Raw genomic sequence first — 27,872 nt, 5'->3', positions numbered from 1 at the left:
TTTTAGGAAAACTTCTTTACAAAAACTGCTCCCCCTGTTTCCAGTGAACTCTTCAGGAACGGGTCACACTCCATTCCCACCTGAACCTGTGCTGAGATTCCCCTGGGACATTTCTGTTCTCACCTCCTCAGAAGGGAGGCAGCCCCACATCCCCTCAGATCCTGCCCCGTGGAACTTCATAAAACCAACAGGCGTTAAAAAAATACAAGGAGAAAACCCAAAATGAAACCAAAACAGCCTTGAGCTGATCAGGGACCAGCAGCCAAACCTGGGTTTGAAACAGGATCATCCTCCAAGTCAGACTTGGAACCTGCACATCAGTCACTGGCAGAGGAAAAAACTGCAGCAATTCAGGTTTTAGAAAGCCAAGAGAAAACACAAGAATTCTGCTGTTCTTTGGGAGGGGAATATTAAATACAGGGGGAGCAGAATGGGGTGGGGGCACCTGAACAGAACCCCTGAGCCAGGATGGGAGAGGGCTGGAAGTGGAACAAAAACACAGAAACAAAATGAAAATGTACTAAAATTTAATCATTCATAAAAGCTGTAATTTAATCTGTGACAGTAAAACACAAGAAGCAATATTAGAGTTGGTTTAGTATATTATATATTTTTGCTTTTAAAGCCATAGAAATCAGTTATCCCAGTTTTTTTCCTATAAAAGACCCATTTTTCCAAAGCATTATGCACAAACATTTTTAATTAGAATACAATGGCAGAATGAAAATAATGATATTCCATAACTTTTAAATATAAAATGAAGTCAATGACTCAAAAAGTTATTTGTTGCAGTGAGTTCAAAGGGAAATTTTGGATAATATATATCTATAGTTATAGATATAAAATATAACAATGGAACATTTTTAGTGCTTGATGGGGAGAAATTATGATAAAATGGTCAATATGAATTTTAATTATAGTAGCAATCTCTAACATTTGAAATGCATCCATGCTCCTTGGGATAATCATATGCTAGAGTCAATTATATTTATTTTCACATCTGTTAATTGCTATTGCAAAGGAGGAGGAATATTGGCTTAAATTTCCAAGAGATATACACAGAGCAACTGCATTTTCCAGGGGCTGTGTGCAAACCATTTTTAATCTAAGTTCTTCCTGCAGTATATAAAAACCAGGAGAAGCTTCATCCGATATGTCTCATTTCCATAAGGTCTGAGTTGGGAATGCTGGCACTTTCCACTGAGGCAACAGTTCTTCATTCCTGCAATCTGGGGAGTGAAAACCAGCCAGGTGAAGGTGCTGGGGGTCCCCTCCCCGTGAGCTCAGTGAGCTCTGAGCACAGGATGGACATGGCACAGTGGGGGACAAGGGCTCTGTTTGATCAGTCACCAGAAAACTGCCACCCTCCTGCCACTGCCTGATAGCAGCAGCACCCAGGGGCTCTGGCAGCTGCCAGGGCAGGGGCATTTCATCTTTGGGAGGATCAGAGGCATCCCCCTGGCACTGACTCAGAGGGGCCTGGGGGGCTGGATCAGCTCCAGCCCTGCCAGCCCAAAGCCTGCAGGTTCTGGGGGTGCAGGGCTGCAGCTGCTCCAGTGCTGCTGCACGTCTGGGAGGGAGGGACAGGGCAGGGCTCTGCTCCTGCTGGGTGGGGAGCCCAGAATCCCCCCTGGCTGAGCAGCAGCAAAAGCCACTGCAGGCTCGTGACTGCATTTGCTAAAGCCACTGTTTGCCCAGAGCCCTGCAGGAGCCTCACCCACCAGAGCAGCCCCTCAACAGCCCCAGCTCTGCAGAGCTGCCCTGACCCCCCTGAGGGCAGCAGGGACTCGAGGCCTGCCAGGACCCCTGTCCCAGGAATTCAGCCCTGAAGGTCTCTGAGGCTGCTCTGCTGGGCCCCAGGAACCCCTGGGCTGACAAAGGCAGAGCTGGGCCATCACCCACTGCCCTTTCTGCCCCCAAATGGGGACAATTCTGTCCCAAACCTGGAGCTGCTGCTTCCTTCCAGGAGCAGGACAGAGCAGCTGTGAGCACACAGAGTTCCCTGCCAAGATACACAGGAAGATTATTTATAGCTGTGTCCAGCCTTGGTTGGGTTTGTTTTTGGGGTTTTTTTTGTGTGTGTTTTGGTTTGGTTTTCTTGTTTGTTTGTTTTTGCTGGTGGGCAGATTTTTATTTCTGTGCCACTGAAGCCCATGTCCCACCCCAAGCCATTTGCAATTGCCCCCAGAGCTCAGGGCAGCAGGAACAACAACGTTATCAGAGGATGAGGAGGAAGGAAAAGTGACCCTGGTGGCTCAGACAGTGTCACAGCCAGAGGGAGAACCCAGAGGAGGCAAAAGGAAATTCCTGCCCAGTGACTGCAGAAGAGCAGCAGAGGGAAGGGGCTGTGCCAGGAGCTGCTGTGCTCTGCTCACCTGGCCCAGGTAGGACTCAGGCACCTCTTACCTGGCTCAGAGCTGCTGCATGATGGGAGTCTAAAGCAGCAGACATGATTTCTTTTTAGGCTTCTTCTTTTCCACTGGTGTTTTTCTATTTATCTGTCTGACCAGGTCATAAAAGATCTGCCAACGAAAAACACAAGCTGAAAAATCCAAGTGGTAAAACACAAGCTGTCAAAACTGAGGCAGCCTGGGGAGCTGACAACTCTCTCCTGGTGGCTGCAGTTGTGTAAATTCAATTAAACTGCTTGAATTTATGAAATGTTTCTCAAGCAGCTGCTTATGGAAGAAGAGACCCAAAGCTGCCCTCAGTGTGCAGAACACAAGGGAGCTGGAAATTCAGTTTATCAGCAGCAAGGCCTTCAGAAGAGCAGGGCAGTGAAATGGCAACAATTCCCTTGTCTTGGAAAAGTGGGAGAGAACTGGGATTAACAAAGGGTTTTTTAAGACAGGCATGATGTCCTCAAGGATCACCTTGTCAGTGCTGGGGTGTGTGCCCAGAGCACCCCCTGTCCCTGTCCCTGTGTCCCTGTCCCCTGTCCCTGCCCTGAACTCTGCCATTTCCACAGGACACTGCAGGCCCTGCCAGCTGCAGAGCTTTTGTGAGCCCTGATGCTGGGAGCTGCTTTCCCAGCAAGACTCAACCCATTTATAGCAAAATGAGCTTTAGAGCTGGGTCACAGCACTGAGGAGAAATATTTCAACCTTCAGAGGGCTCCACCCTTGTCCTTGTTTATTTTTTCCCCTTCCTGGACTGGCTGACAGCTCACAAATTCTTGTTGATTCCAAAGAAATTCAGAAGACAAAGAAACAGTTTATAACACACTGTAACAACTGAAATTTAAGATTTTCCTTTCTCATGAACTAGATTATTTAGCTGCTGGTACTGACTGTGAGTACAGACATCTGCAACAAGGTTTCAGGAATGGCAGCATCCCTGAAAGCAGTCAGTGTGCTGCAGGAGCACCTCAGGGGTCACCAAAGGACACCTGATCAACTAACAGCTTATCATCTGAAAGGTTTGATTCACAGTCAGCAAATGCATGTAGGAATTTATCACTCTTTACCTAAATTTAGAAACTCCACAAGCAGTGAGAAAGCAAGAATGAACCAAAAGAATGCAAATGCTTCCCAGCCCAGGAGGCAGCAGGACACACTCCCAGTGCACTGAGCTGCTCCATTCACAGTTCTGCCTTTGATTTCCTCAGCTTTTGTACTTTTCACAACCAGGAAATATCAACTGGCAGGAAACCAGGACATGAAGATCACAAGGAAAGCAGAAACTCATCTCCCAGATCAGCACATTGCTGTGTCTGACGTGAGCCCATGAGGCTGCAGTGGGACAGGGAGAGCAGGTGAGGGGTGGGGGTGAGGGGTGGGGGTGAGGGGTCCCACCAGTGCCCCCACTGAAACCCCAAGGGCTGGGGCCCCTCCCTGGCCTGTGAGCTGCTCCTTGCTGCAGCCCAGCTCAGACACACTCAGGTTCCTGCAGGGATCTGAGCCCAGCCCAGGAGTGCAGCTCCCTCCCCTCCCCTCGCACAGCCCTGCTCTGCCAGCCTGGCCAGGCAGGACCCTGCTGCTCCTGCTTCTCCCACCCTCCACAGCCCCATTATCTGCTGGCAGCAGCCCAGCCCTGCAGGCTTGGCCTCTGGCACAGCAGATAACCCCAGCACAGAATAAAACCCTGGCGCTGATGGGGAGCAGCACAGCAGCAGCCTGAGCAAAGGGCTCAGTTAAACTCGGGTTTAACTCAGACCTGGGTTTGGCCCTGGTTTCAGCCAGCTAACAAAGGGCTCTGAGGAGGCATCTGCAGCCAGACATGCAAATGCTGCAGCAGCAGCAGCAGGAGAAGGGGCAGCAGCCAGGTCTGCATGGCAGCAGTTATCCTGCCAGCATTCCCCAGAGAAAGCTGAGCTGAGCCAGCAGCCCCTGGCACAGAAACACCCAGCTGGGAATCACCTGCCTGCAGAGGCAAGGCAGCAAAGCCCTTCCAGCAGGCTGGGAACACCTGAGTGCACTTAGAGACTTTATATTCCCAAATACAGAAAACACCTGAGTGCACTTAGAGACTTTATATTCCCAAATACAGAAAACACCTGAGTGCACTTAGAGACTTTATATTCCCAAATACAGAAAACACCTGAATGCACTTTATATACCCAAAGACACAGAAAACACCTGAATGCACTTTATATACCTAAATACTCAAATACACAGAAAGTACCTGAATACACTTTATATACCCAAATACACAGAAAACACCTGAGTGCACTTAGAGACTTTATATACCCAAATACAGAAAACACCTGAATGCACTTTATATACCTAAATACTCAAAGACACAGAAAACACCTGAATGCACTTAGAGACTTTATATACCCAAATACACAGAAAACACCTGAATGCACTTTATATACCTAAATACCCAAATACACAGAAAGTACCTGAATACACTTTATATACCCAAAGACACAGAAAACACCTGAGTGCACTTAGAGACTTTATATATCCAAAGACACAGAAAACACCTGAATGCACTTTATATACCTAAATACCCAAATATCCAGAAAATATCTAAACACACTTTATACACTTTATTTACCTAAATACCCAAAGACACAGAAAATACCTAAACACACTTTATATACTTTACATACCTAAATACCCAAATACACAGAAAGTACCTGAATACACTTTACACACTTTTTATACCTAAATACACAGAAAATACCTAAACACATTTTATACACTTTATATACCCAAATACACAGAAGTACCTGAATACACTTTATACACTTTACACACCTAAATACCCAAATACCCAGAAAACACCTGAACACCTTCCCCAGCTGAGGCCAGGATCATGCTGAGTGCCCCAGGTCACACACACATGCTGATTTAATGTCACATTCCTGCTGGGCAGGCACTCAGCAGGTGGCACTTACCTCATTGACGTTGATTTTGGACTTTGCAGAAGATTCTAGAAAGGCACAGTTACACCACTGTCGTGCTAAGTTCTGCCCCTGCTCTTTGCCCACCACTCGTTCTTCCTCCAGGTCACATTTATTGCCAACCAGAATCATGGGAACCTGCAGGGGAGAGGCAGGAGATCAGCAGCAGGGCCCTGAGCAGAGAGCTCTGTGCTGCTGTGGCTCTCTGAGCAGGGGACATGCACTGGGGGAAATGCAATAGATGGGAAATGCAGTATATGGGAAATGCAGTATATGGGAAATGCAGTATATGGAAAATGCAGTGTGGGAAATGCAGTGTGGGAAATGCAATATGGAAAATGCAATATGGGAAATGCAGTGTGGAAAGTGCAGTGTGGAAAATGCAATACATGGAAAATGCAATATGGAAAGTGCAGTGTGGGAAATGCAGTATATGGGAAATGCAGTGGGGAAAATGCAATAGATGGGAAATGCAGTATATGGAAAATGCAGTGTGGAAAATGCAGTATATGGAAAATGCAGTGTGGGAAATGCAATATGGAAGATGCAGTATATGGGAAATGCAGTGTGGAAAATGCAGTATATGGAAAATGCAGCATGGGAAATGCAATATGGGAAATACAGTGTGGAAAGTGCAATATATGGAAAATGCAGTATATAGAAAATGCAGCATGAGAAATGCAGTACATGGAAAATGCATTATATGGAAAATGCAGTAGATGGGAAATGCAAAGCAGTAACAGCCAGCAGACAATGGTGAAGTGGCACCTGCCCCTCTGCAGTGCCTGGCACACATCTACAGGATATTTACAACTCTATCAGCCTAGATACTGTATATATCCTGTCCTTTACAGTTTCCTAGGTAGTAAAATTTTCTCATACTGAAACATGAAAATGTGTTTTGAACATGTTCAGCAAAAAACTGAAGTGTATGAAGATGTGAAAGAACAGGGCAATAAGGGATCCTGAGATGAGTAAGCAGTACAGGTTTGAAAGGCATGAAACTGTGTAAGGTTATTTCAAGAGGTATTAATGGTTCATGCAAAAGTGGAGTTTGGTGAGCAACTACCCTTGATCATTTACTGTTAGGTGTAGAAGATTGGAATTTAAGCTCTTCCAGACAGACAGAAGGTAATTAATGTATTGGGACTTCAGACATATTCTGATAGAAAGGAGCACATTTCCTAACAGCAAAATGTGGCTTAGGCCTTGGAAAGGTCTCAAGCTTGGATTCAACAAGTACCACACACAGCACAGAAATGCATTTGGGCAGTGCAATCCCTGCTGCAGTGCAGAGGAAAGCAGCAGAGTGTGCTGTGTGTGCACCTGCCCAGCTCAGGATTTACCCCACTAATCCTGCCTCAAGGAAAAGCAGCTTTGCATAACCAAAGCTCAGTTAAAGCAAGGAGGGGCCCAGGGCCACTGCAGCCTGTTCCATCTTCTGCCAAACCAAACTCCCACAGCTCAGCTCTCCTTGTTTTAAAAAGGGTTTTAAACAACCAAAACAAGAACCCCAGACTCCATCATGGTTTGTTCATTACTGTGTCAGCTCCTTGCTGACAGATTTTGCTGAGGACCCAGAGCTGCTGCAGGGCTGCAGAGGATTCCAGGCTGAGCCCTGGGAAAAGCTCTGGGGTTCCACTTTCCCCTCTCACATCTGGATAACCCCTGTTGGTCTGCAGTGCAGGACAGAACATCCTGACTGCTGCTCTGCCTTAACCTGGAGGGAACAGAGCACAGCCAAAGCACAGAGAGAGAAGAAAGTGCAAATCCTGGAAAGGAGTTAAAGGAGGAAAAGTTAAGTAATGTTGTTTTCAATCAACTCCCAACATGTCAAAAGATTGTGGCTTCCAGGACATGGGAAAATCTGTTTCTGTGATGCCCCTTAGCAGGTGCTGTGCCTCAAACAACAACACTGGAGACTCAAATACCCACAGATACTCCTTGAAAGAAGCTTTGTGTGTAACATGCAGGCATTTGAGAGCAAACACCTGCTCACCATGCACAGACACAACCCAACATTTTGCACTCACATCTTCAGTGTCCTTGACCCGCAGGATCTGTTCCCGCAGGTCCTGCAGGTCGTTGAACGTGGACTGTGCAGTTATGGAATAAACTAGTGCAAACCCCTGCCCATTCTTCATGTACAGATCCCTCATGGCTGTGAACTGCTCCTGCAAGCACAGAGATTTAAACTCATTAGCTGTGGATGCAGCTGATGAACAGTTGCAAAGGAATACTTTTGTTGTAGAATACAGTGCCACACAGAGTGCATTTCCATATTCACCCCTCCCAGACACCCACTGAAGCATGGAAATTGAATAATGGCATTAACACTCTCTTTCCCTTTGTTGTTTTTTTCCCCCTTAATAAAGGGCTTCTTTAAAAAACAAGGGAAGGATGAAGAGCAGCAATGAAACCATCTCAGCAGACACTGAACTGCCAGGACAGGCTGCACTGCAGGGACAGCACTTCCACCAGCCCCACAAGCAACAATTCCTGCTCCTGCTGCTGAGAACTCCAACACTTCCCCAGGAAAAACAATTCCAGGGAGCAGCAGCTGCCAGCCCCAGAGGTTTGTGTGTGACACTGGCACAGCCCAGGGAGCCAGCCGAGCCCTGAGGGACAGGCGGAGCCAGGGAGGTGCCAGGGAGGTGCCAGGGAGGTGCCAGGGAGGTGCCAGGGGGGCTCCCTGGCTCTGCAGGGATTGTGAGGAGCTCCCCACAGCTGATGGGACCTGCTGGGAGCAGCCCCTGTGCTTGGCAGGGCTGCAGCCTGTGTCCTTGCCTTCTGGCCACTTGCAAAGCTCATGTCTGAAATGCTCCCAGAGCAGAATGTTGATGTGGGGGGTGGCACAGGAGGCACCAACCCCTGTGGCCACTGGGACAGAGCTCACTGGGCCACTGGCACTCAGCACATGGGTTTGGGTCACTGAACAAAACCCCTGCATGTGAATTACTGCAACTGGTTTATTGCTTTTGTTGGGTAGGATCAGCATTCCTCACAAAGCAACTCCACAGCAATTAGATAGAGAAATGCCACTTACTGTGCCTGCTGTGTCAAGGATCTCCAGCATACACTGCTGACAGTCTACTTCCACTTGCTGGGGAGAGAGGGAACAAACAGCTCAGAGATAATTCAGGGGGAGAGGGAACAGCTCAGAGCCAGTTCATGGGGAGAGGGAGCAAAGAGCTCAGACTGAGCCCCTGGTGTGCAGTGGGACAGGCAGGGGAAGCCCAGCCCAGTCTGGCTGCAGCACCAGGGGCTGTGTGAGCAGAGCAGCTCTGCATGCCCAGGGCTGGCTGCATTGCATGCCCAGGGCTGGCAGCTGTGCATGCCCAGGGCTGGCAGCATTGCATGCCCAGGGCTGGCTGCATTGCATGCCCAGGGCTGGCTGCATTGCATGCCCAGGGCTGGCAGCTGTGCATGCCCAGGGCTGGCAGCATTGCATGCCCAGGGCTGGCTGCATTGCATGCCCAGGGCTGGCAGCTCTGCATGCCCAGGGCTGGCAGCACTGCATGCCCAGGGCTGGCTGCATTGCATGCCCAGGGCTGGCAGCTCTGCATGCCCAGGGCTGGCAGCACTGCATGGCCAGGGCTGGCAGCTGTGCATGCCCAGGGCTGGCAGCTCTGCATGGCCAGGGCTGGCAGCTCTGCATGCCCAGGGCTGGCTGCATTGCATGCCCAGGGCTGGCAGCTCTGCATGGCCAGGGCTGGCAGCTCTGCATGCCCAGGGCTGGCAGCTCTGCATGCCCAGGGCTGGCTGCACTGCTGCTGCAGCATTAATTCCACCCCAAGCCAGGCATTTGGATCAGCTCACGTGCTCCAGGACTCCCTTCATTAGCAAGGCTTAAATGAGCAGCTCACTGTAAACATCTCAACTTAAGTGAGATTGTAAATATCTCAACTTAATCCACTCTTACAAATCAAAGCACCTTAAAACTTCAAGTTTTTCTTTGCTGCTGGGGGAGAAGGGAATAAGGAAGAGAAGAAAATGCAAAATATTTCAGGATCCTCACAGTGAGACTTTGCAAATCTTCCACTCACTGAGAAACATCTTGGATCTGAAGAGGGTAATTCCAGGAAAGTCAAATAAATTTAACAGCCCAACTCATGCCACAATTTAATTCAATTATCACAGGCAGAAATGTCACAAGTTTTCAGTGCATGTTTGGGTGCCTTTAATGCTGGTGACATTTCTGCTAATCCCTGAAACAATGGGTCACTTGACATGCAGCCAGGGAAGAAAGCAGCTCTGTGCCTGGGATTATGTAACAGCTCAGGGATCCTGCAAGGGCTGCTGCTCAATCCCAGCCCTGCACATCCCCTGTGACACTTGGGAGAAATAAAAACCATGCTCTGTTACCTTTCTGTATGAATCTTCTATTGTTGGGTCATATTTTTCAACAAAAATTCCCTGAACGAACTGTACAGTCTGGGGAGGAAGGAAAGGAGAAAAATCCTCAGTGAGCTGAACACAACCAGAAACATTCACCAAGAAGCACTTTAGGAAACAGTAACAACAGTAAAATTGATCTGCTGTTAAAAATCAAGAGTGAGGACTGGAGAAAAAGACATCACATTTTGAAAACAAAATTTTTTTTTCTGTTAAAATCACCTTATTTAAGCATGTTCTCAGAAGTTTTTTTGCACACCGTTTGCTTTCTTGTCTCAGAAAAGATGATAGCCTCAAAAATGCCTTTACTCTACTGCCTGTGACTTTAGAAGGATAAAAATCACCAAATATGGAAGACCTGAGATTTCAGCAGAAGCACTGGCAACCTGTGCCCCGTGGAAAATCCACATTTCATGAGCCCAGAGCTGCCACTGCAGGGCAGGGAGGGCAAACTGGGGAGCCTCCAGCCCTCCTGAGCTGGGAAGGGGAAGGGAAAAGGGGAAAGGGGAAAGGGAAAGGGGAAAGGGGAAAAGGGGAAAGGGGAAAAAAGGGGAAAGGGGAAAAGGGGAAGGGAAAGGGGGAAAGGGGGAAAAGGGGAAAAGGGGAAAAGGGGAAAAGGGGAAAAGGGGAAAAGGGAAAAAGGGGAAAAGGGGAAAGGGGAAAGGGGAAAGGGGAAAAGGGGAAAAGGGGAAAAGGGAAAAGGGGGAAAGGGAAAGAGAAAAAGGGAAAAAGGGGAAAGGGAAAAAGGGGAAAAGGGGAAAGAAGGGAAAGGGAAAAAGGGAAAAAGGGGAAAGGGGAAAAGGGGAAAAGGGGAAAGAAGGGAAAAGGAAAAAGGGGAAAGGCTCCCTCCTACCCACAGCACATCTCAGCACCTCCCACCCCCTGGGACCATCCTGACACCCAGCTCTGTGTCCTATTCTGCCAGGCCACAGCTCTCCTGCTCCTCTTCTCTTTTCACCCCCAATAATTTGCACTCAAACAGCTCAGCAGTGTCTGAAGATTTGGGTGATCCTTGTAAAACAAGGTGTGTGAAACTGAGAGCTCATCCCAGCACTTGATTTGGTCTCCTGAAAATCACCAAACACACCAAATGTCTTTTTCCAACTGAACCTTTCACGTGTTTTATACACAAATTCTGTAAGTTTGTGAGGAAAGTCTGAGTAGCCACAACTACCTCATTTCAAAGTAGTTCTGTATAAATAGATAAATGCATTTTACACTCTAGTGAACCAGGTCTCTGCTGCTCCAGTATTTCCTTGTCACACTGAGCAGGGGTCCCAGTCTGCTGAGAGCCAGAACTGGAGGTTCCAGGCTGTGCTTTTGGATGATTTCTGAATTTCAGCACAGCTGCTCCCCAAAGGGGCCCAGAGAAGGCAGATCTGTGCCAGGGTCACCATCAGCACTGCCACATCTGTCCCTGTGCCAGGGTCACCATCAGCACTGCCACATCTGTGCCAGTCTCACCATCAGCACTGCCACATCTGTCCCTGTGCCAGGGTCACCATCAGCACTGCCACATCTGTATCTGTGCCAGGGTCACCATCAGCACTGCCACATCTGTATCTGTGCCAGGGTCACCATCAGCACTGCCACATCTGTCCCTGTGCCAGTCACAACATCAGCACTGCCACATCTGTGCCAGGCTCAACATCAGCACTGCCACATCTGTGCCCTCTGGGTGGGGGACAAGTAACACTCCCAATCTCTGATGGACTTTATTTTCATTTATTACAAGTGCAAAGAAAGGGAGAAGCTACAAATCTGGGGCTGGTTTTGGGTTTTGTGTAGTTCCAGGACTTTCAGAAGTTTCCCTCTGTTGGGTTGTGCAGCCCAACTTCAGTTTCCAGTTCTCTCTAAGACTTTGCACCACTGGGCACCCCTGTAAATTGTTTCACTCCAGAAGAGCTTTAGCCTCAGAAATGGGATAAAACTGCTGCACAGGAAACAAAAGCTGCTAAACAACCTTCTAACTGTGAAGGTTTTCTGCTCTCAGCACTGTTGGCAGCAGCACTGGGCTGGCACAGAAGAGTTAAAACAAGGAGGAGGATGTGCAGTGCAACAAGCCCATGCTGTCATCTGCACAGGGCAAACAGTGAACACCAAGCTCTTTGTTGCACAGGTCACTTTGGACAGTTGGAAGAATGAAATTTAAAGTGACCCCCATGTTATTTCAAATCCCACCTTGTAATCTCTCCTTGCTAATGCTTGTAAATAAGTGCACAGACTCTTTGAAAGCTAAATATTATCCACTCCTAGCTGTAATTGGCACTCACTGTGTGTTCCTGTGAACATCATGGATCCATGCTGCACATGAATTACAAATATGCTGATTTAACACCAAGGCTGTCAAAAAGAATTTAACTTTTGTTCACCAGACTATTTGAATATTTGCATTTCAGCTGTTGAAAAGGTCAGGATGGTGCTCAGACTTCACATCACAAAGAAGGAAATTCAAGTATGTCAGATGCTGAGTAATTTTTATTTACAGCACACTACCAAGTGTCCCATTTCACCTAAGAAAACAAAGATAATCAGGGAAGTGCTGGTGGAAAAAGCAATACAGATTGCTTAAATGGCTGTGGAAGAATAGAGCTGGTAAAAAAAAATTACACCTTGTAAACATCTTGTAGTGATTAGGATGGGATTGCTGAGAGAATGCATCAAATTTGATAGACAGCTGAACAACCTCTCCTCCTGCTCTCCAGGATTGAGCAGGTGATTCCCCAGGATTCTGGCCTGGCTGTAGCAGCAGCACAGGAGAGGCTGCAGAGCCATTATCATGTCTGTGACAAGGAGCACTGCAGTTCCTTCTTGTTGATAACTTCACACTTGACCAGTTCTTTGCCTCTGCTGGAGAGAGCTGCTTGACTGGTGAGTGATAAATGGGTGACACAAGGGTCTCTCTGCTATCAGCCCTGCTGTGTAAACTCTCCTCAGGAACAGGACAGGCACTTAAGGAGTGCAAAGTGTCATCAGGCTGCTCCTCCCTCTGTGCAGGGGCTGCAGGTGGATCCCAGGGCTGCAGCTCTGAGCCCAGCTGCTCCCTGGGGATGGAAAGCACTTGGGGGTGTGCAAGGCTGAGCCCCCAATTCTGTGACTGATCCCAGCCAGGCTTCTCTTGCTGTGCCACTGCTGGCTGGGTTCAATAGTCACACAGAAATTCAGCCATGTCCAACGTGCAGGAAGCAGACATGACACACTAATTACCAGCCATTAATCACCTCTCCTAAACCATGACACCCCTCCACTCAGCAGTGCCACAAGGAAGTCCTGGCACCTATGAGAAGTCACACAAATTCCCCAAAGCACCAGTAACTGTGCCTGCAGTGAGGCAGGGGGCTGGGTATGGTCAGAGCTGCTTCCCCACACTCACCAGAGCAGACTTGCCCACACCTCCTGAGCCAAGGACCACCAGCTTGTACTCACGCATGGTGTGGTCTGTCCAGAGAGCAGGGACCTGCAGGGCAGGAGGAAAGCACAGTTAACACAGGGCTGGGAATGTCCTGGAAGCACCAAACAGAGCTGGGAATGTCCTGGAAGCAGCAAACAGAGCTGGGAATGTCCTGGAAGCACCAAACACAGAGATGGGAATGTCCTGGAAGCAGCAAACACAGAGATGGGACTGTCCTGGAAGCAGCAAACACAGAGATGGGACTGTCCTGGAAGCACCAAAGACAGAGATGGGAATGTCCTGGAAGCACCAAAGACAGAGATGGGAATGTCCTGGAAGCAGCAGCACTCCCCCTTCAGCCAATCCTCCTGAGAATGAGAACACTTTTATTGACAGCTCTGGGTTTCATTTTTCCCCCTGACCAGGCAGGGTGAAAAGGCCCCTCCAGGAGCCCCAGGTTCCAGGAAATGGCCAGAGCTGGATGCTGGCAGGGCTGAGAGGGAGAGGAGACACACACAGAGCCTGTCCCAGCTGTGCTGGGCACCACGAGCTGTCACTGCCTGTCCTCTGGCACAGGCCAGACATGGGACGAGGAAATTAGATCAGAAAGAAGCAAGTCAAGAGGTTTCCTTTTGGCCTCCACCCCCAGCAGGGAGGGATTTAGGTCAGTGCTTTCTCTCTGGAAAAGGTCAGGCAGTGGCTGCCAATGCAGGGCTCAGCACACACTCTGCCTTTTTATGGAAATCTCACGACTCCCTCAAGCAGCACCAGAAAACTTCTGCTTCTCCTCGAGATTCCCTGACAAATAAGGCAAATGACAAAGGCAGTGATAAACACTTCCCTGGCTGTTTACAGCAGCCCAGGCTGGGCTGTCCCAAACAATGAGCTCAGCACGGGTCCCTTCCCAAAAAGGCTGCAGACACTGCAGCCTGGGCAGTGCCTGAGCATTCCAGAGCTGCCTGGATTCATGGGCTCAGTGGCCACAGCCTGCACAGCCAGACCCCTTTGCAGGAGCCTGATGGAGAAATGCATCCCCTTGCTGGCTGTGTGACAAGCCTGAACAACAGGGGGTTTATTTATTGCAGTTTTAGCTTTGCAATGTGGCAGCTCCCTGCCAATCTGTGTCTCAAGGTTATGTCAGCACTACACTGGGACAGGTTCTCTGCTGTCATTTGGACTCCCAAGATGTGGAACAGAGTCAAGAGGAACCCACAGTGCTGCTGCTCCCCAGCACCAGCCCCAGCTGAACTGGACCTGCTGCTCAAAGGAGCTGGGGACCCTCCCCAACACCCCCCAGCCTCAGCCTCAGCCTCCTTCCTGGGCTTAAACAAAAACCTGAAAACCCCACGTGCTGCTGGAGGAATACACCCATTTCTGTGTTTGGTTGAGCACAATTTAAACTCCTTTTTAAGCCAGGCTAACAGAAATAAAGGACTTGCTGTGGGGAGGGGAGGCTCCCTGCAGTCCCAGCCAGGCTGCCCTCCCCTCAGCCAAGCCCTGCACAGGCTCAACAACCAGGGCACCCCATCATTTAAACACCTGGAGGAGGTTTTTCTTCAACTCTTGAAACCCATGTGAGCTCAGTTGCCCAACTGCAAATTGTGAAACCCAGTCACACTGAAAGGGGGTTTCCAGAAACTGCCCAAGAGCAGAGCAGGCAATGTCTGTGCACTCTAGGACATTGACAACAGTTCTGGCTAAATTCTGGGAACTGGAAGCTCTTCTGCTTCACCATTTCCCTGAGAAGTAACATTCACTTCCTTTCTTTCACAAATCATGATTTTGAATAGGAAGGAGAGGGGAATTCCAATTTACAATTATTTTCCCCTTGGTAATCACTATAAATTAAAAGGTCATGCATTTTTTATAAAGCATAAATGCAACTTATTGATCCAGTCTATCTTCATTTTCCTACAGTCCCACAGTCAGTTCCACCAAAGAAAACTCAGAAAGCAATCAAGTTAAGGGTTAAATTTAGCTGTGAACTATTTCACTTCTTATTTACAGTAGAAAATACTTGTGGGAAAGTTTTAAGCTGGGAGCAGTACAAGACTAACTTCTCATTTCTTCTCTACAGTATTTGCTGATTTTTTTTTTCAGGTGCAACAGGAAACCAGATCCTGAAAGGCACGAGCCTTATTACTGCAAACCCCACATGCCTTAATTATCTTGTAGCTCTTTCACAAGTATGTTAATGTTATCTGTTTATACAACATGAATAGAGTGCTCAAGAAATTACTATGCTGCATGCCAGCCAACTTTTCATTTGGCAACTGCTGAAGCCCACCTAAACACAGTCAGACACAGCAGCATTCATTTCCATCCAGAGCTCTCTGTGGCAGAGTCACATGCTGGGAAGCAACAGCTCCATTTCCAAATGGAATTAAATTATGGGTGTTAAGTGTTGCTTTAGAGTCAAGAGAAGAGTATGATCAGTAAAGAGTGTAAGAAAAATTCACTGGAAATGTTGTGAAACTGGTCTCATTAGTTCTGAATGCTGTGGTGCAGAACTAAAGCAAAAGCTGAGTGTGTCTCCTGGCTCCTTTTCCAGGCACAGTCTCCTCAGCCCTGCCCTGAGCTGCAGCTCCCTGGGCCTTCCCAGCACTCTCCAAAGCACCTGCATCACCCACAGGGCAATAAATCATAGTGTTCCTCATCTATAAGCACAATAAATCTGCTTCTATCAAACACTTGGCAGATGGGAATCCACCTGAGTTCTGTATCCTTTAACAGCAGCATCTCCTCTCTGCTGCTGCTGCTGGGACACTCCTCACCCCCAGCAGCAGCCCCAGGCTGCACAGACACAAAAATGAAGGGCTGGGAGCAGAGGGAGAGGTGAGAAAAGCTGCAGGGTGTCTGTGCCAAAAGCCACGGGCAGAGGATCCCTGAGAAGGGCTCAGGGGAGCAAACACAGCTCTGAGCTGGGACGGGGCTCCCACCGACCTGCAGCTTTGCTCTGCAGGAGTCACCCTCACCCTCCTGCACCCCAGGGGCTGAACCAGGCAGGAAAACTCCCAGGGGATTTCCCCAGCAGCTGGGCAGAGCCTGGGGAGGTGCTGGGGACAGGGCTGAGGCCCTTCAGGACAGACACCTGATGCAAAAACAGCTGCTTCTCTTACAGAAGTTTCAGTGGCTCATCAAGAAGTTTGTAATTTGGGTGGTGGGGAGAGAGATGCATGAACCAAAACAAGCAAACACAGCACTGAAAGAGAGTGAGAGCAAGAACTTCACTTATCAACTACCCACTCCAGTGTTCACAGAAATTGCATTTAAAATATGATCAGAACACTCAAAAACTCTTACCTTGGCATAAAAGATCTCTCATCAGTGTTAGCAGCTCTACTGAAGGTTCTTCCAGGCTCCCCACAAGGAACTGAAAAAAAGAATTAAAAAAAGGGTCAATAGTTTTTCAAGTTTCAGCATTTCCAAGCACCTGTGCAGTGCTTGAGCCAAACCCCCCTGGTCCTGTGGACCTCTCCTCCCTAGAACACTCCAAGGAACACTTCACTAGGAAAGGCACACTCAAACTGACCATGTCTGAGGTTGCATCAAGTTCACAATTCATTTAGAAGATCAAAACTTAGTAGAGAAAGCACTACCCTAAACACAGGAGAAGGATTTAGAGCAGCCAATCCTGCTGCTGTTACAGGGGAAACCATCCCTTATCTGCCCCCAGCCAGCACTGCCATGCTCACATCCAACAACACCCACACAATTATTTCAGGGAATCCAGCAGGTTTGCAGCAGGGGTGCAGGAATGGGATGAGCTTCAAGGTCCCTTCCAACCCAAACCATTCTGGGATTCTGTCCTGGAGAGCAGAACAAGAGCCAGCAGCCCCAGGAACTGCCCCATGTCCTGCCCCAGGAACTGCCCCAGGAACTGCCCCATGCCCTGCCCCATGAACTGCCCCAGGAACTGCCCCAGGAACTGCCCCAGGAACTGCCCCATGCCCTGCCCCAGGAACTGCCCCATGCCCTGCCCCAGGAACTGCCCCAGAGCTGCAGAAGCTCTGACACCTCCAGTGTCCCAGCCCTGAGTGACCCTGAGCAGCAGCAGCACTGATCCCTCAGACAGGAATCACAGCACTGGCTGCACCCTGCTGCTCTCACAGGCAAAGGCTCCTGACATTCATAAGTTCAGTACTTTATCTGTTCTTTTCAAGGGATGAAAAAAAAAAAAAAAAATCAGCTGTTCCTCTGGAATCACAGGAAGTTTAAATGAAAACCCACTATGCTGAAAATATTGAAAATATTGCTTTTTAGCAGCTCTGGAGTCACTGTGGAGTCACAGTCTGTTTCAAAACAGATAATGGAAGCTCTCATAATCCCTGTCAAATATTTTCCCAAGTACAAGGGAAAGTGAGCAGAGAGGGCAGGGAAGGAAGGGATACTGGGCAGGAGTTGTCCTGGCAGGGTGGGCAGGGCTGGCTGAGGTGCCCAGAGCAGCTGTGGCTGCCCCTGGATCCTGCAGTGCCCCAGGCCAGGCTGGAGCAGCCTGGACAGTGTCCCTGCCATGGCAGGGCTGCCTCTGGAGGGGCTTTGAGGTCTCTTCCCACCCAAAGCATCCCCTGATCTTTCCTGGAGGTGCTGCCAGTGCCACGGCTCAGCAGCACTTCCAGCCAAAGCACAGCCTGAGTGTAAATGAGGGTGAGAGAGCAGGAACTGAAAGGAGGGAGGCACAGAATGAGCAGCAGCTCCTGGAGACAGTGTCAGGAGGCTCTGAGGGGCAGGTGAGCCTGGGGGCTGCTCCCTGCTCTCCCCAGAGAGGCTCTGGCACAGAACAAGCTGTCCTGGCTGGGGACAGGCAGGCAGCACTCACCTGGCTGAAGGAAGGAAAAGAGAGAGCAACTCCTGGCCTGCTCATCACTGACACCTCCCTTTGACTCCCACCAGCAGCACCAGGAGTGCTGAACCTTCCCAAGGGAAGGGCAGGGTCAGCACTGAGCACACTTGGAGAGAGGCACAGATGTCTCTGAACTCAGCACCTCCACTCCTGTGGCTGTGCCCTTCCCATCTCCCAAAGGAGAGCACATTCCTGGGATGCTGCAGCCACACGTCCTGGTTATTTTTATCCTGGCAGTCAAATACTGAATCGTGGCTACTATAAACAAACCTGTTTAATTTTCAACTTGTAAATGCTCCCCGTGCCAGCTTTTTTTTTTTCAGTTACTATAAACTAGGCCACGGAAAGGGGTGGATTTTCTTTTTTTAAAGTGTCAACTAAACATTGCTCAACACTCTACCAAAATCCCTCCATTACTCAGAGCCGTGTTGGCAAAACAAACCCAAACCCAGCACTTCTGCAAGGGGGAGATTTACAGCCATCAAAACCACACTTAAACTGACAGATTCCCCTCCACAGCAAAAGCAGAGAATCCAAACAAACAGAGAGAATGCAGCAGCACAGGCTGGAATCACCAGGACGAGGATTCCCCTGGCTTGGAGCACCATCCCTGCACTGCCCCAGGACAGCCCCACTCAGCACTGCTCCCTCATTTGTTCCACACCGTGTTCAGGGATATTCCATCACTCAATGAAGTCAAAAGCACATGAAATGCTTCCCTAATGCTCCTCCAAGCTGTCATCAGTTACACAATGGTTACAGGGATGTGCATCCCAAATGAAAGGGGTTTGGCTGGAAATCCTCAGCCCTGAACACCAAGGCAAACACTGCCATACATAATTCCCCTGCCAGGCAGCAAGGAGTCTGTCTCATTAATAAAATCGTGCCATGGACTCCTCACAAAACGAGCCCCTTCTCCAGGTCACACTCCCTGGCCTTAGGGTACAGGGAAAACCTCTTCCACCTTTCCTGAGGCCACCAACACCAGGAAAACGAGAGCACAGAGAAAACAAAAGGCTAAAAGACCAGACTAAGCAGAAAGCAGCAGTTCAGTGTGACTCCAGGACAGTTTGACAAACTTCACAGACTCTGCACTTCATTATCACTGTGCTATCTGACACCAAATGTGCTTTAGATACTTACATTACATAAGAACATTTTACAATTTGTGCCAGGAATCTCAGCCTCAGTTTTGTAATTTTAACACCAAAATCATTGTCATTTCCACTGACTGCTCTCAGCATCACATCAAATACCAATCAAGGCAACGAGTGTGTAATTAGCTATGCACAAGGCTGCTGTGGGATGAGTCAGACCCCACTGCATTCCTGATGCTGGAACATACACCCTGTCCCTTGTCCAAACCATCAGCAATCCAAGCCTAAATACATTTTCCTTTCATTTTTCAGGTAACAAATAACCCCCAAAAGACACGGCAAGAAGCACACACAGAAAATAAAGCTGGTGACAAGCCAAAAAAGCAAACAGCTGTGTGAGAAGACAGGAGAACAACCGTGGCCAGAGGTGTTGTCTGAAGAGTTCCATCACAACAGGCAGGAGCATCCTTCAAATCCTTCAAAAGCTCCTGGCCCAGGCGTGTGCTCCCAGAGCCACATCCCCATCAACGCCGTGTTCCTGAGCCAGGGCCAAGGCCACAGAGCCTGGGCAAAGAGCAAAGTCCTGCAGCAACAGAGCCCTTCCCACTGCTGCTGTGCTGAGCTGGAGCTCCCAGAAAATTCACTGCAGCCCACACAAACAAGGCAGAGAAATGGACTTCTCAGAAAACAGCAATAACTCTGTCATTGGAAATAGTCATTTTGTGCTCAAACACTCTGGGGTTGATCCTCCTCAGCCTGTAATCTTTTGTGCAATCAGCTTCACGCTGAACCTGCAATTTCAAATAACATAATGTTAACTTCTATGGAGGTGCCTGCCTAATTATTCATTGGAAATTGTTGTGCTCCAGAAGCTCTCCAGGCAAGGAAGCAGGGCTCTGGGCAGCACAGCCTGCCGTGCTGAAACGGCTAATTTATGTTTTGTCCTATTGGTCTGCACTTGCAGCAAGTTGCTAGGGACATGTGCCAGCCAGACAAAGGCAGGGGAAAGGAAGCCAGCAGCACAACTCAAAGAGCAACACACACTGCATCCCCAAATTAGAACAAAGCTCTAGGTCAGGGCTGGAGCTGGCAGCTCCCCTCGGGCCGGACTGCGGCACTGGGAGCATCCCAGAGCCTGAGCGCGGGACACGGGCTGGGGATGGACAGGGGCTGGGGATGGACAGGACACGGGCTGGGCAGGGGCTGGGGATGGACAGGACACGGGCTGGGCAGGGGCTGGGGATGGACAGGGCAGGGGCAGGACAGGGGAGGACATGGGCAGGACACACACAGTTGAGCACACCCATCCAGGACAGGACACACACAGCTCAGCACACCCATCCAGGACAGGACACTCTGCTCAGTCACAAATATCTGAAACCTTCGGCAGGAGGGACTGTGAGCTCACAGCTCCTCCCAAGCCACACCACAGCCACATTCACCATTGCTCCTCTTCCCTTCCAGCCCTATTGGAGTAGCTCAGCAGAGACCATTCACAGGAGTTCTCCACAGCCTTTTATTTTTTTTAAGAGAAAATGAGAAACCACTTCCTTTCCCCCTTCCTCATCAGCCAAACCTGCAAACACTAAAGGGCATCGCCATCAGGCGCAGCAGCCGTGCAGGGCACTTCCTCCATTTGCTGCCTATCACATCCACAACTTGCCACGGATTTTTAAGCCCTATAAAGTTTTTCATTCCTCTCCATTTGCTTTAGTGGAAAAAATATCTTGACCTTTTATAAAAGAGATTAAATTCTAGACAGACCCGAGGAGACTCAATCGCAGCAAAAGACCGACTCCATTCCACTCGGTAGGAATAACTAGTTGTGCTGATAGTAGCTTGGCAACGTCCACCACTATTCTTCCTGGTTTATACAATTAAGAGTAAATAAGTGACATGAGGTAGATAGATTGCCACTGAAATTTCACCTTGCACTTTAATGATTTCATTTCTGCAGTATTAGTGACCAGACATTGGTCATAAAGCTCAGGTTGAGCTTACTCGGTCTCCAGCGTAAAAAATTTAATGGAGAGACGAAGCTTGCAGGCCACTAAGGGTTATGTGAAACTTCTCCATGAAATTGGAGAGGTTTAAACTGCTCTTCCCATGTATTGGGTAGGTTAGGATTAGGTATTGGGAAGAAAGTCTTTACTCAAAGGGTTGTGAGGTCCTGGGATCCCTGAAGGGTCCAAGGCCAGGCTGGAGCACCCTGGGACAGGGGAAGGTGCCCATGGCCATGGCAGGGGGTGACACTGGGTCAGCTTGAAGGTCCCTCCAACTCAAACCACTCCATGACTCTAGGGTTTACACCCACCAGTGATAAATCCTAACACCAGTTTATACCAGTGATAAATCCTAACACTAGTACCAAGCCCCTGAGCAGGGGGCACATCCCAGCTCTCCAGGAGACCGGGCTAACTCACAAATTCCAGAAAACACTGAGATTCTTTAACCCCCCTGGCACAGCTGCAGCAATGTGTGTGTGTGTGTGTTTGCAGCCTGGATCCCAGCCCTCAGCCCGTTCTAAAGGTCAGCCCTGCATGTGCAGCCCAGGGATTTTCACCTGCCTGCTGTGTGGCAGCCACCACCAACCCCCGCTCGTTAAACGCCTCTCTGAACCACCCTGCTGACAATGAAAAGCCCCTCGGACCATATGGCCACTTATTAATAGTACATTTGTTTATCAGCTGAAATAACCCCCCGCAGCAATGAGCACCCGTGTAATGAGGACTGAAACACAGCCCACAGCGGATGTCTCGGCACTGCCAAGCAGGACTGCACCTCCTGACAGCTTTTCATGGCACATTTCAAGGCTTGATAGGAACCTGAATAGCACTAAGTGCACAGAATTAACTTCAAATAGAGGGGAAAGTAACAGTTTCATTACGTTTCTCAAAGAAATTCAGTTATTTAATGTGGTGCTTAATCCTCCAGTATTTAGCTCAGCCCTTTAATGCTGCTTCCTGGAACCTTGGGGCAGAGTGGGGGTGCAAACTGAGTTTTCTTCTACAGCAAAAATGAAACTTTCTTCTGTGTGAAGGTTTGAACTGAAGGAATATTCAGAGTTATGAACACTCCAGTGCCAGCACTTGGAGGCCAGCAGGGCTCTAACCAAACCCTGCCAGGCCTGGCCTCTGCACCAGGGCTGCTCTGAAGGTTTTAATCCTCCTGAACCTGCTTAAAAGGGCAAAACTCCTTTGACAATTCATCCTGGAATTTCCTTTACGGTGAATAAAAGGTGGCATTAAAGGAAACAGCGCTGATGGTTTAATCAGTTTTACAGGAGCCATTTTGGTATTTATAGGTCAAGCTTGATTAGGAGCAAGGCAGACAATTGTAGAGCTGCCTGTGGAGAGCAGCAGGGCAGGGCAGGGATCAGAGGAAGGGAGGACACATCCTCCCAGAGCAGCACTGCCAGCCCAGCTCAGAACCAACAGGGGCTCCAAATGCTAACACACAGCAAAAGGAAAACAACCATCTCTCCCACACTGGGATGAAATGTGCCCAGCACAGGCCTGGGACAGGGGCTGCTGCCCTGGGCACCTGAGAACACAGCACACCTCAGTGCCCACTGTCATCCCCCACATTTCTGTGCCTTCCCCGTGCTCAGGACACCTCCCCACCAAAGTTAAACTCCCTGTAAAAACACCTGGTTTTCAATCTGTAAATGCAGCACCAGCCCAACCCGTGCCCTCAGCACAGCACTACCACCACTGCTTTTAAGAAGTTCCTAAATCTGTTTCAGCTGTGCCCGTGGAGATGCAGGGGATGTGAAGCTGGCACTAAAGCACAGGGGAAATTGCAGACACAGCTTCATTCTTCTGACACCTGCCAAGCCACCCAGCCCCAGTCTGCCCTGCTGCTGAATGGATTTTGTGTTTATGACAAGGATTTGGGCAAACAGCTCCTTCAACAGAGGCTGCAAAAGCACTGAAATCACAAAGAAAAGAACAAGACCCACTTTCTCAGAATCACACCACCCAGGAAAGTGCCCTGGAGCATTACAGCATCTGTTTGATCATTTCAAATGGGATTCCTGAAAAAGCTCTGACTGCCTTCTAGTGATCAATACTCCAATGCAGTGTATTCACAAAACAAGGCAAAGCCACAATAATACTGGAACCTCCACAACTTCATAAGTGATCTGATGAGTTAAAAGCCCTAAATGCATAAATATTTCATAAGAAAGGCTGTCTGGAACCACTTCAGTCTGGATCTTTAATCTTAATGCTATTTTCAGCTATAATTAGTGTTATAATCTAAAGCAGAAAGCAACAGTTGGCTAAATTCATTTCATCTTCACCCATATTTACTTCATAAATCCATCAGGATTTCCGTTCTTCAGTACCTGTTCCTCAGCACAGGACTAACAAACCCATCAAATCTCAGGGTAAAGCAAGATGTGCTGGAATGAGACTGTTACACAAAAAAAGAATTGCACCAGAAATAGCCTTACCCAGTGAACTATGAGTTACTTTTAACTATCACGTGGTGAGTGGCACATAAAAAGATGTTATTCTGCATGTCAGCTGTCTGTAATGAAAGTTTTCCTCTTCTCAGCTGCCCCTCCCTACAACTCCAAGTTTATTTGCATGAGAGGAAAGAATATTACATAAAAATCCAACATGAAAGGCACTGCATCCAGCTGAAGTGCTCCTCCCATGCCTCCCAGACCAAGGGTTTGTTTGCAGCTGCAGCTGTGAGAAATGCCTGATTCCCAAAAATTCCTGCCCTGGACAGGAACCTGCAGCAGCCCCAGCTCAGCCCATCAGCACTGCCTTGAGCTCACAGGCAATACGCTGATTTAAACATGACAAGTTCACATTTTTGCAGTATTACAACACTGCAGAACACAACATCATTGAATCCAACAAATATCTTGACTAAAAAAAAAAAAAAACCCAAAACATTCCAGCCAGCCTTGACTCTGCAGCCACTGACAAGTGAAATGCAAGTGTCTGTTTTCCTGCAATGCTCCAGCAAGCAGCAGTTATGCAACACAGCCCATTGACAAACACACTCCCAGTGCATTCCCAAAAAACAGGGTTTTGACAAAGCAGCAATCACCTATCACAGAAATGCTCCTTCCACTGAACACATCCTGCCTCACTCAAGTGATGAATAAAGATTTGTTTCAGCCCCAACACAGCCACTGCTGTGGGCACATCCAGGCTTCAGTGCCCCAGATGGATTTCAGTGTTTGCCATCTTATCAATATTCAAAATAAATAACAAAGCACAATGCCTGGGGCCACCTGCTCAACAGGACTGCCCCTGCCTGGCTGCCCATGCTTTAGGTTAAACAAAGTCCAATAGGTGAAAGAGCCAAGACAGCCACCTGCAGCCAGGGGCTGGGAGCAGCCCAGGAGATTCCTTTTTGGCTGTTTGTCCTGTCCCTGCTTCTTCTTGTCCAGGGTCTGACTTCCCCCTCAGACTGATGATTTTGTTCATCAAAATAAAGCAAGCAGCAGTTTTCAAAGCACACCAAGCCTGCCTTTGTCAGCATCTGGATTTCTCAACCGAAAAAACCCCAAAGTGTGTCTTTACCTGGGTTCAGGTGAAGCCAGTGCAGCTGCAGTGGAAGTGCCTGGTCAGGTCCAGCAGGTATTTCCCAACTCTCAGTACTGCCTGAGCACTCCCAGAGGGAGCAGAGCACACATCAAACATCCAGGCCCCTCTTCATGTGGCCAGGCCAGGCTCAGCAGAGCCACCCGACCTGCTCCAGAGCTGCCAGGGTGGGACAGAGCCAGCCCTGCCTGCCTTGCACACACACAGCTCTGAGCTCACCTGCAGCCAGGTGTGTGTGCTGCTCTCAGCACTGCAGCAGGTACAGACCCCAGATCCACACAGCTCTGCATCCCATTTCCTGCCCCAGCACTGCAGCCATCCCAAACTCAGCATTTCTGATCAGGAATGATCAGTGCCTCCTCCCTGAGCACCACCCTTCTCCCCACAGCCTCCTCATCTTAATATCCTTAAATGGATTATTCTACACAACCTCAATTAGTGCAGTATTTGCAAAGGAAGGAGTGAACTCTCAGTAACCAGCTCCCTTTGCAGATCAAAACTTGTTTCAGAGCAAACCTGGGAGTGAAATGGCACCAGAGTGCAGCACAAAGTGTTTCAGTGTAAAATCCAGGTACCAAGAGCTGAGCAGGCCCAGCTGTGTCCTGACTGATGCTCTGCTGTCACTGGGTCCCCTTTTCTTCTGAGGGGAGCTCAGAAAACAGGCATTAATTAACCAAATTATGCTATCACAGGAAATAACAGGAAGCCTCTGATAATGAGCCATTTAGCTGCAAAGGGTTTCAGTCAGACATGTCAAACCAGCTCACAGAGGATGTCAACAGTCACTAGCAACAAGCACAGCCAGCTGAAAAACAACCAGAGACCCTCAATTTGTCACAACAGAAAGGCAGCTCCATGAACTCCCATAAATGCAGGCTGCTCCTTGCCAATAACACCCTGGTACCTCTGAGCACAGAGACCCAATGTCACCTGTTTGGTGTAATTCTGGCAGCCAGAAAAAGCCCCAGGTCACGTCCTTCCCACTGTGACAGGCCAAGCAGAGGCACCTCACCAGCCCAGGGCTGGAGGACACTGCCCTGGCTCAGCTGTGGCAGCAGCTGCAGCTTCTGGTTCTCCCAACTCCTTCCCTCCATCAGCAGTGGGACTGGCACAATTCAATTTTCATCACACCTGCTTTAATCCTCTCTCTTCTGTTCAACAGGTCTCCAGCTTGCCAACACTGATGGTTTTCTTCATCCCAATACTCATGCTGGAAACTAAACTGCATCAGTTGGATTCCCACTTGGTTCTTGCTTCCAAGAGCTTCTGAATGCTCAGCAATAAAGGTTCAGCAGGGGGAAATCAGAGGAGTTCAGTCTCTGCCTTGTCTCCCTCCCCTCTCAGGGGGTGAGTAACTCACTGCTGCTCTGGACTGCAGGAGCCAAACAGCCTGGGGAATTCTCACCCACAAAAACTCCCTCCTGCCCCATCCCCTGCTCAGGAGCACTGGCACAAACTCATCCCCATAACCTGATGCTCTGTTTCACCATTCCCACTACCTGAAAGCTCCTGAGCTGGATTCCACCTCCCAGGAGCCACAGGGAGCCCATGGAAGGATGGAGAGGGACTCTTCACACCTGACACAAGTTTTGACATCTGAGCAAGACAGGCTGGACCAGGTAAGAGAGCTCAGCAAGATGAACAGTTCCTTCAGAAAACTTTGGGACATCCTTACTTATCTCTGCCATTAGGTGTCATGTTTCCAGCAGCAGCAACTTTCCTAAAGTGCAAACACAAATGCCTACAGGAAAATCTGACCCTGGGATTTAGAAGCACCCTTTTAAGAAGACACTTCCATTCAATTTCTGTTTAATTTCCAAATAACTATTAAATAAAAAAGTAAAAGAAAATCAGTCAGTACTTCAGAGCTCAACATAAAATGAACTAAGGCTATACTTTAACTACCATCCTCACTACCTCATCTTGAAAAAACAACCAAACATCCCCCCCAAATCAAGGCAAAAAAATCCAAACACCACCCCAGGACCTGACCAAGTTTTAAAAGTCGTGTCTCCCTTGAATCTGCTCCTGCAGAATTAAATACACAAAGTTATAAGAAGTGATTGATGTTCAACACTAACGTGGCTCATCAGAAATTAAAAGAAAGTGATAAAATAGGAAGTCTCCCATATTACCCTAAAACCCAAAAGTTTTGATCAGGATCCACAGCCAGAGCCAGCTGAGCTGATTTTGGCAAGGTTGAAAGTAACACTGGATCAAGGATAATTCTGAACTTCAAACAGCTACACACAAAAAAAACACTTCAAATATAAAGCCTAAAGGTTTGAACCTTCTGTATGTTCAAAAGATTCACTCTGTTTTCCCTAGGAAAACGGATAACACGCTCCTGCTGTCAGAGTCTTAGGATTCCTCTGGAGGAGGATTTTTTAAGCCTGCAAAGCTGCACAGAAGCAATCTGTTCTCTAAACACTGAGCACAAGTTCAAAGTGCCCTGAGTGTGCTGTGCACGTGCAGGCTGCGGGAAAAGCCCTGCAATGTAAAGTACAAACAAATGCTTGCAGTTGTTTATGCCAGGGCAATGATTCAATATACAATTAAAACTTTAACGTTCAAGTACATCCACATGCTACACTCCTGCCATTTAATTACTTTTTAGTTTTTTTCAGAACAGTCCTGGGAGCAGCCACGAAATGCATCACCAATACAGTCTGACTGTGTGTCTGCAGCATAAACTGTGTAAACAGCAGTCTCCCAATAAAAGCATCAGCCTGTCACTGCACTCATGCTGTGCGAGTTTGGCAGGAGATCCTCTCAAAACCTGCAGCAAAGCTCCTTACCCTAAAGCAGGCAGGGCAGGACACGTGACGGCAGCAGGGCTGGGCTGGGTGACACTGGCCCGGGGGACACTGAGGCTCCCTGGGCATCCCACCCGGGCTGTGAGCCCTGCCCTGCCAGGGGCCAGCAGCACAAACACTCTGCATGAAAACAGATTATTTTTAGAAGCGGAGCGAGCACTGCGCTTCCTGCCGACTCCACCTCGAGCAACGACAGACGCTCTGCCACCCTCCATTCCCAAAGCTGCATTTCACAACTTCTGCTACCTGCCACAACACAGAGAGGAGGGACAATCTGCCGAGAATGGCAAGTGGCAATTCCCCAGCTTGTGACTTGGCACCCGCAACTCCTGCTGGAATATGTTGCCAGTCTTCACTCGCGTCAATAAATCGATGCCTTTTTTCCTGCCACAGGGATGAACAGAACATTAAGT

General features: G+C 48.7%; 1 protein-coding gene across 2 annotated transcripts in view; it reads right to left on the bottom strand.

Annotated features, from left to right (window-relative positions):
* Positions 1 to 27,872, bottom strand: part of RAP1A (RAP1A, member of RAS oncogene family) — a 188,524-nt gene that overhangs the window by 157,923 nt on the left and 2,729 nt on the right. The window contains exons 2-9 of one of the 2 annotated variants that reach the window (XR_013776877.1): positions 16,440 to 16,509; positions 13,119 to 13,202; positions 9,716 to 9,784; positions 8,397 to 8,453; positions 7,384 to 7,524; positions 5,345 to 5,488; positions 2,407 to 2,522; positions 1,157 to 1,229 (exon numbers count right to left, since the gene is read on the bottom strand). Coding sequence is in view for 1 of the 2 variants with exons in the window: in XM_079327326.1 (XP_079183452.1) it covers positions 2,436 to 2,522; positions 5,345 to 5,488; positions 7,384 to 7,524; positions 8,397 to 8,453; positions 9,716 to 9,784; positions 13,119 to 13,175 (555 nt within the window). In the remaining variant the exon portion in view is untranslated. Of the gene's footprint in view, positions 1 to 510; positions 1,230 to 2,406; positions 2,523 to 5,344; positions 5,489 to 7,383; positions 7,525 to 8,396; positions 8,454 to 9,715; positions 9,785 to 13,118; positions 13,203 to 16,439; positions 16,510 to 27,872 lie in introns of those variants that run through there. The other variant, XM_079327326.1, reaches the window with a different exon arrangement.

The sequence above is a fragment of the Erithacus rubecula genome (assembly GCF_903797595.1).
Source record: "Erithacus rubecula genome assembly, chromosome: 26".
NCBI classification, from domain to species: Eukaryota; Metazoa; Chordata; class Aves; order Passeriformes; family Muscicapidae; genus Erithacus; species Erithacus rubecula.
Note: the sequence above shows the minus strand (reverse complement) of the source record. Positions and strands in the feature narration are given on the sequence as shown.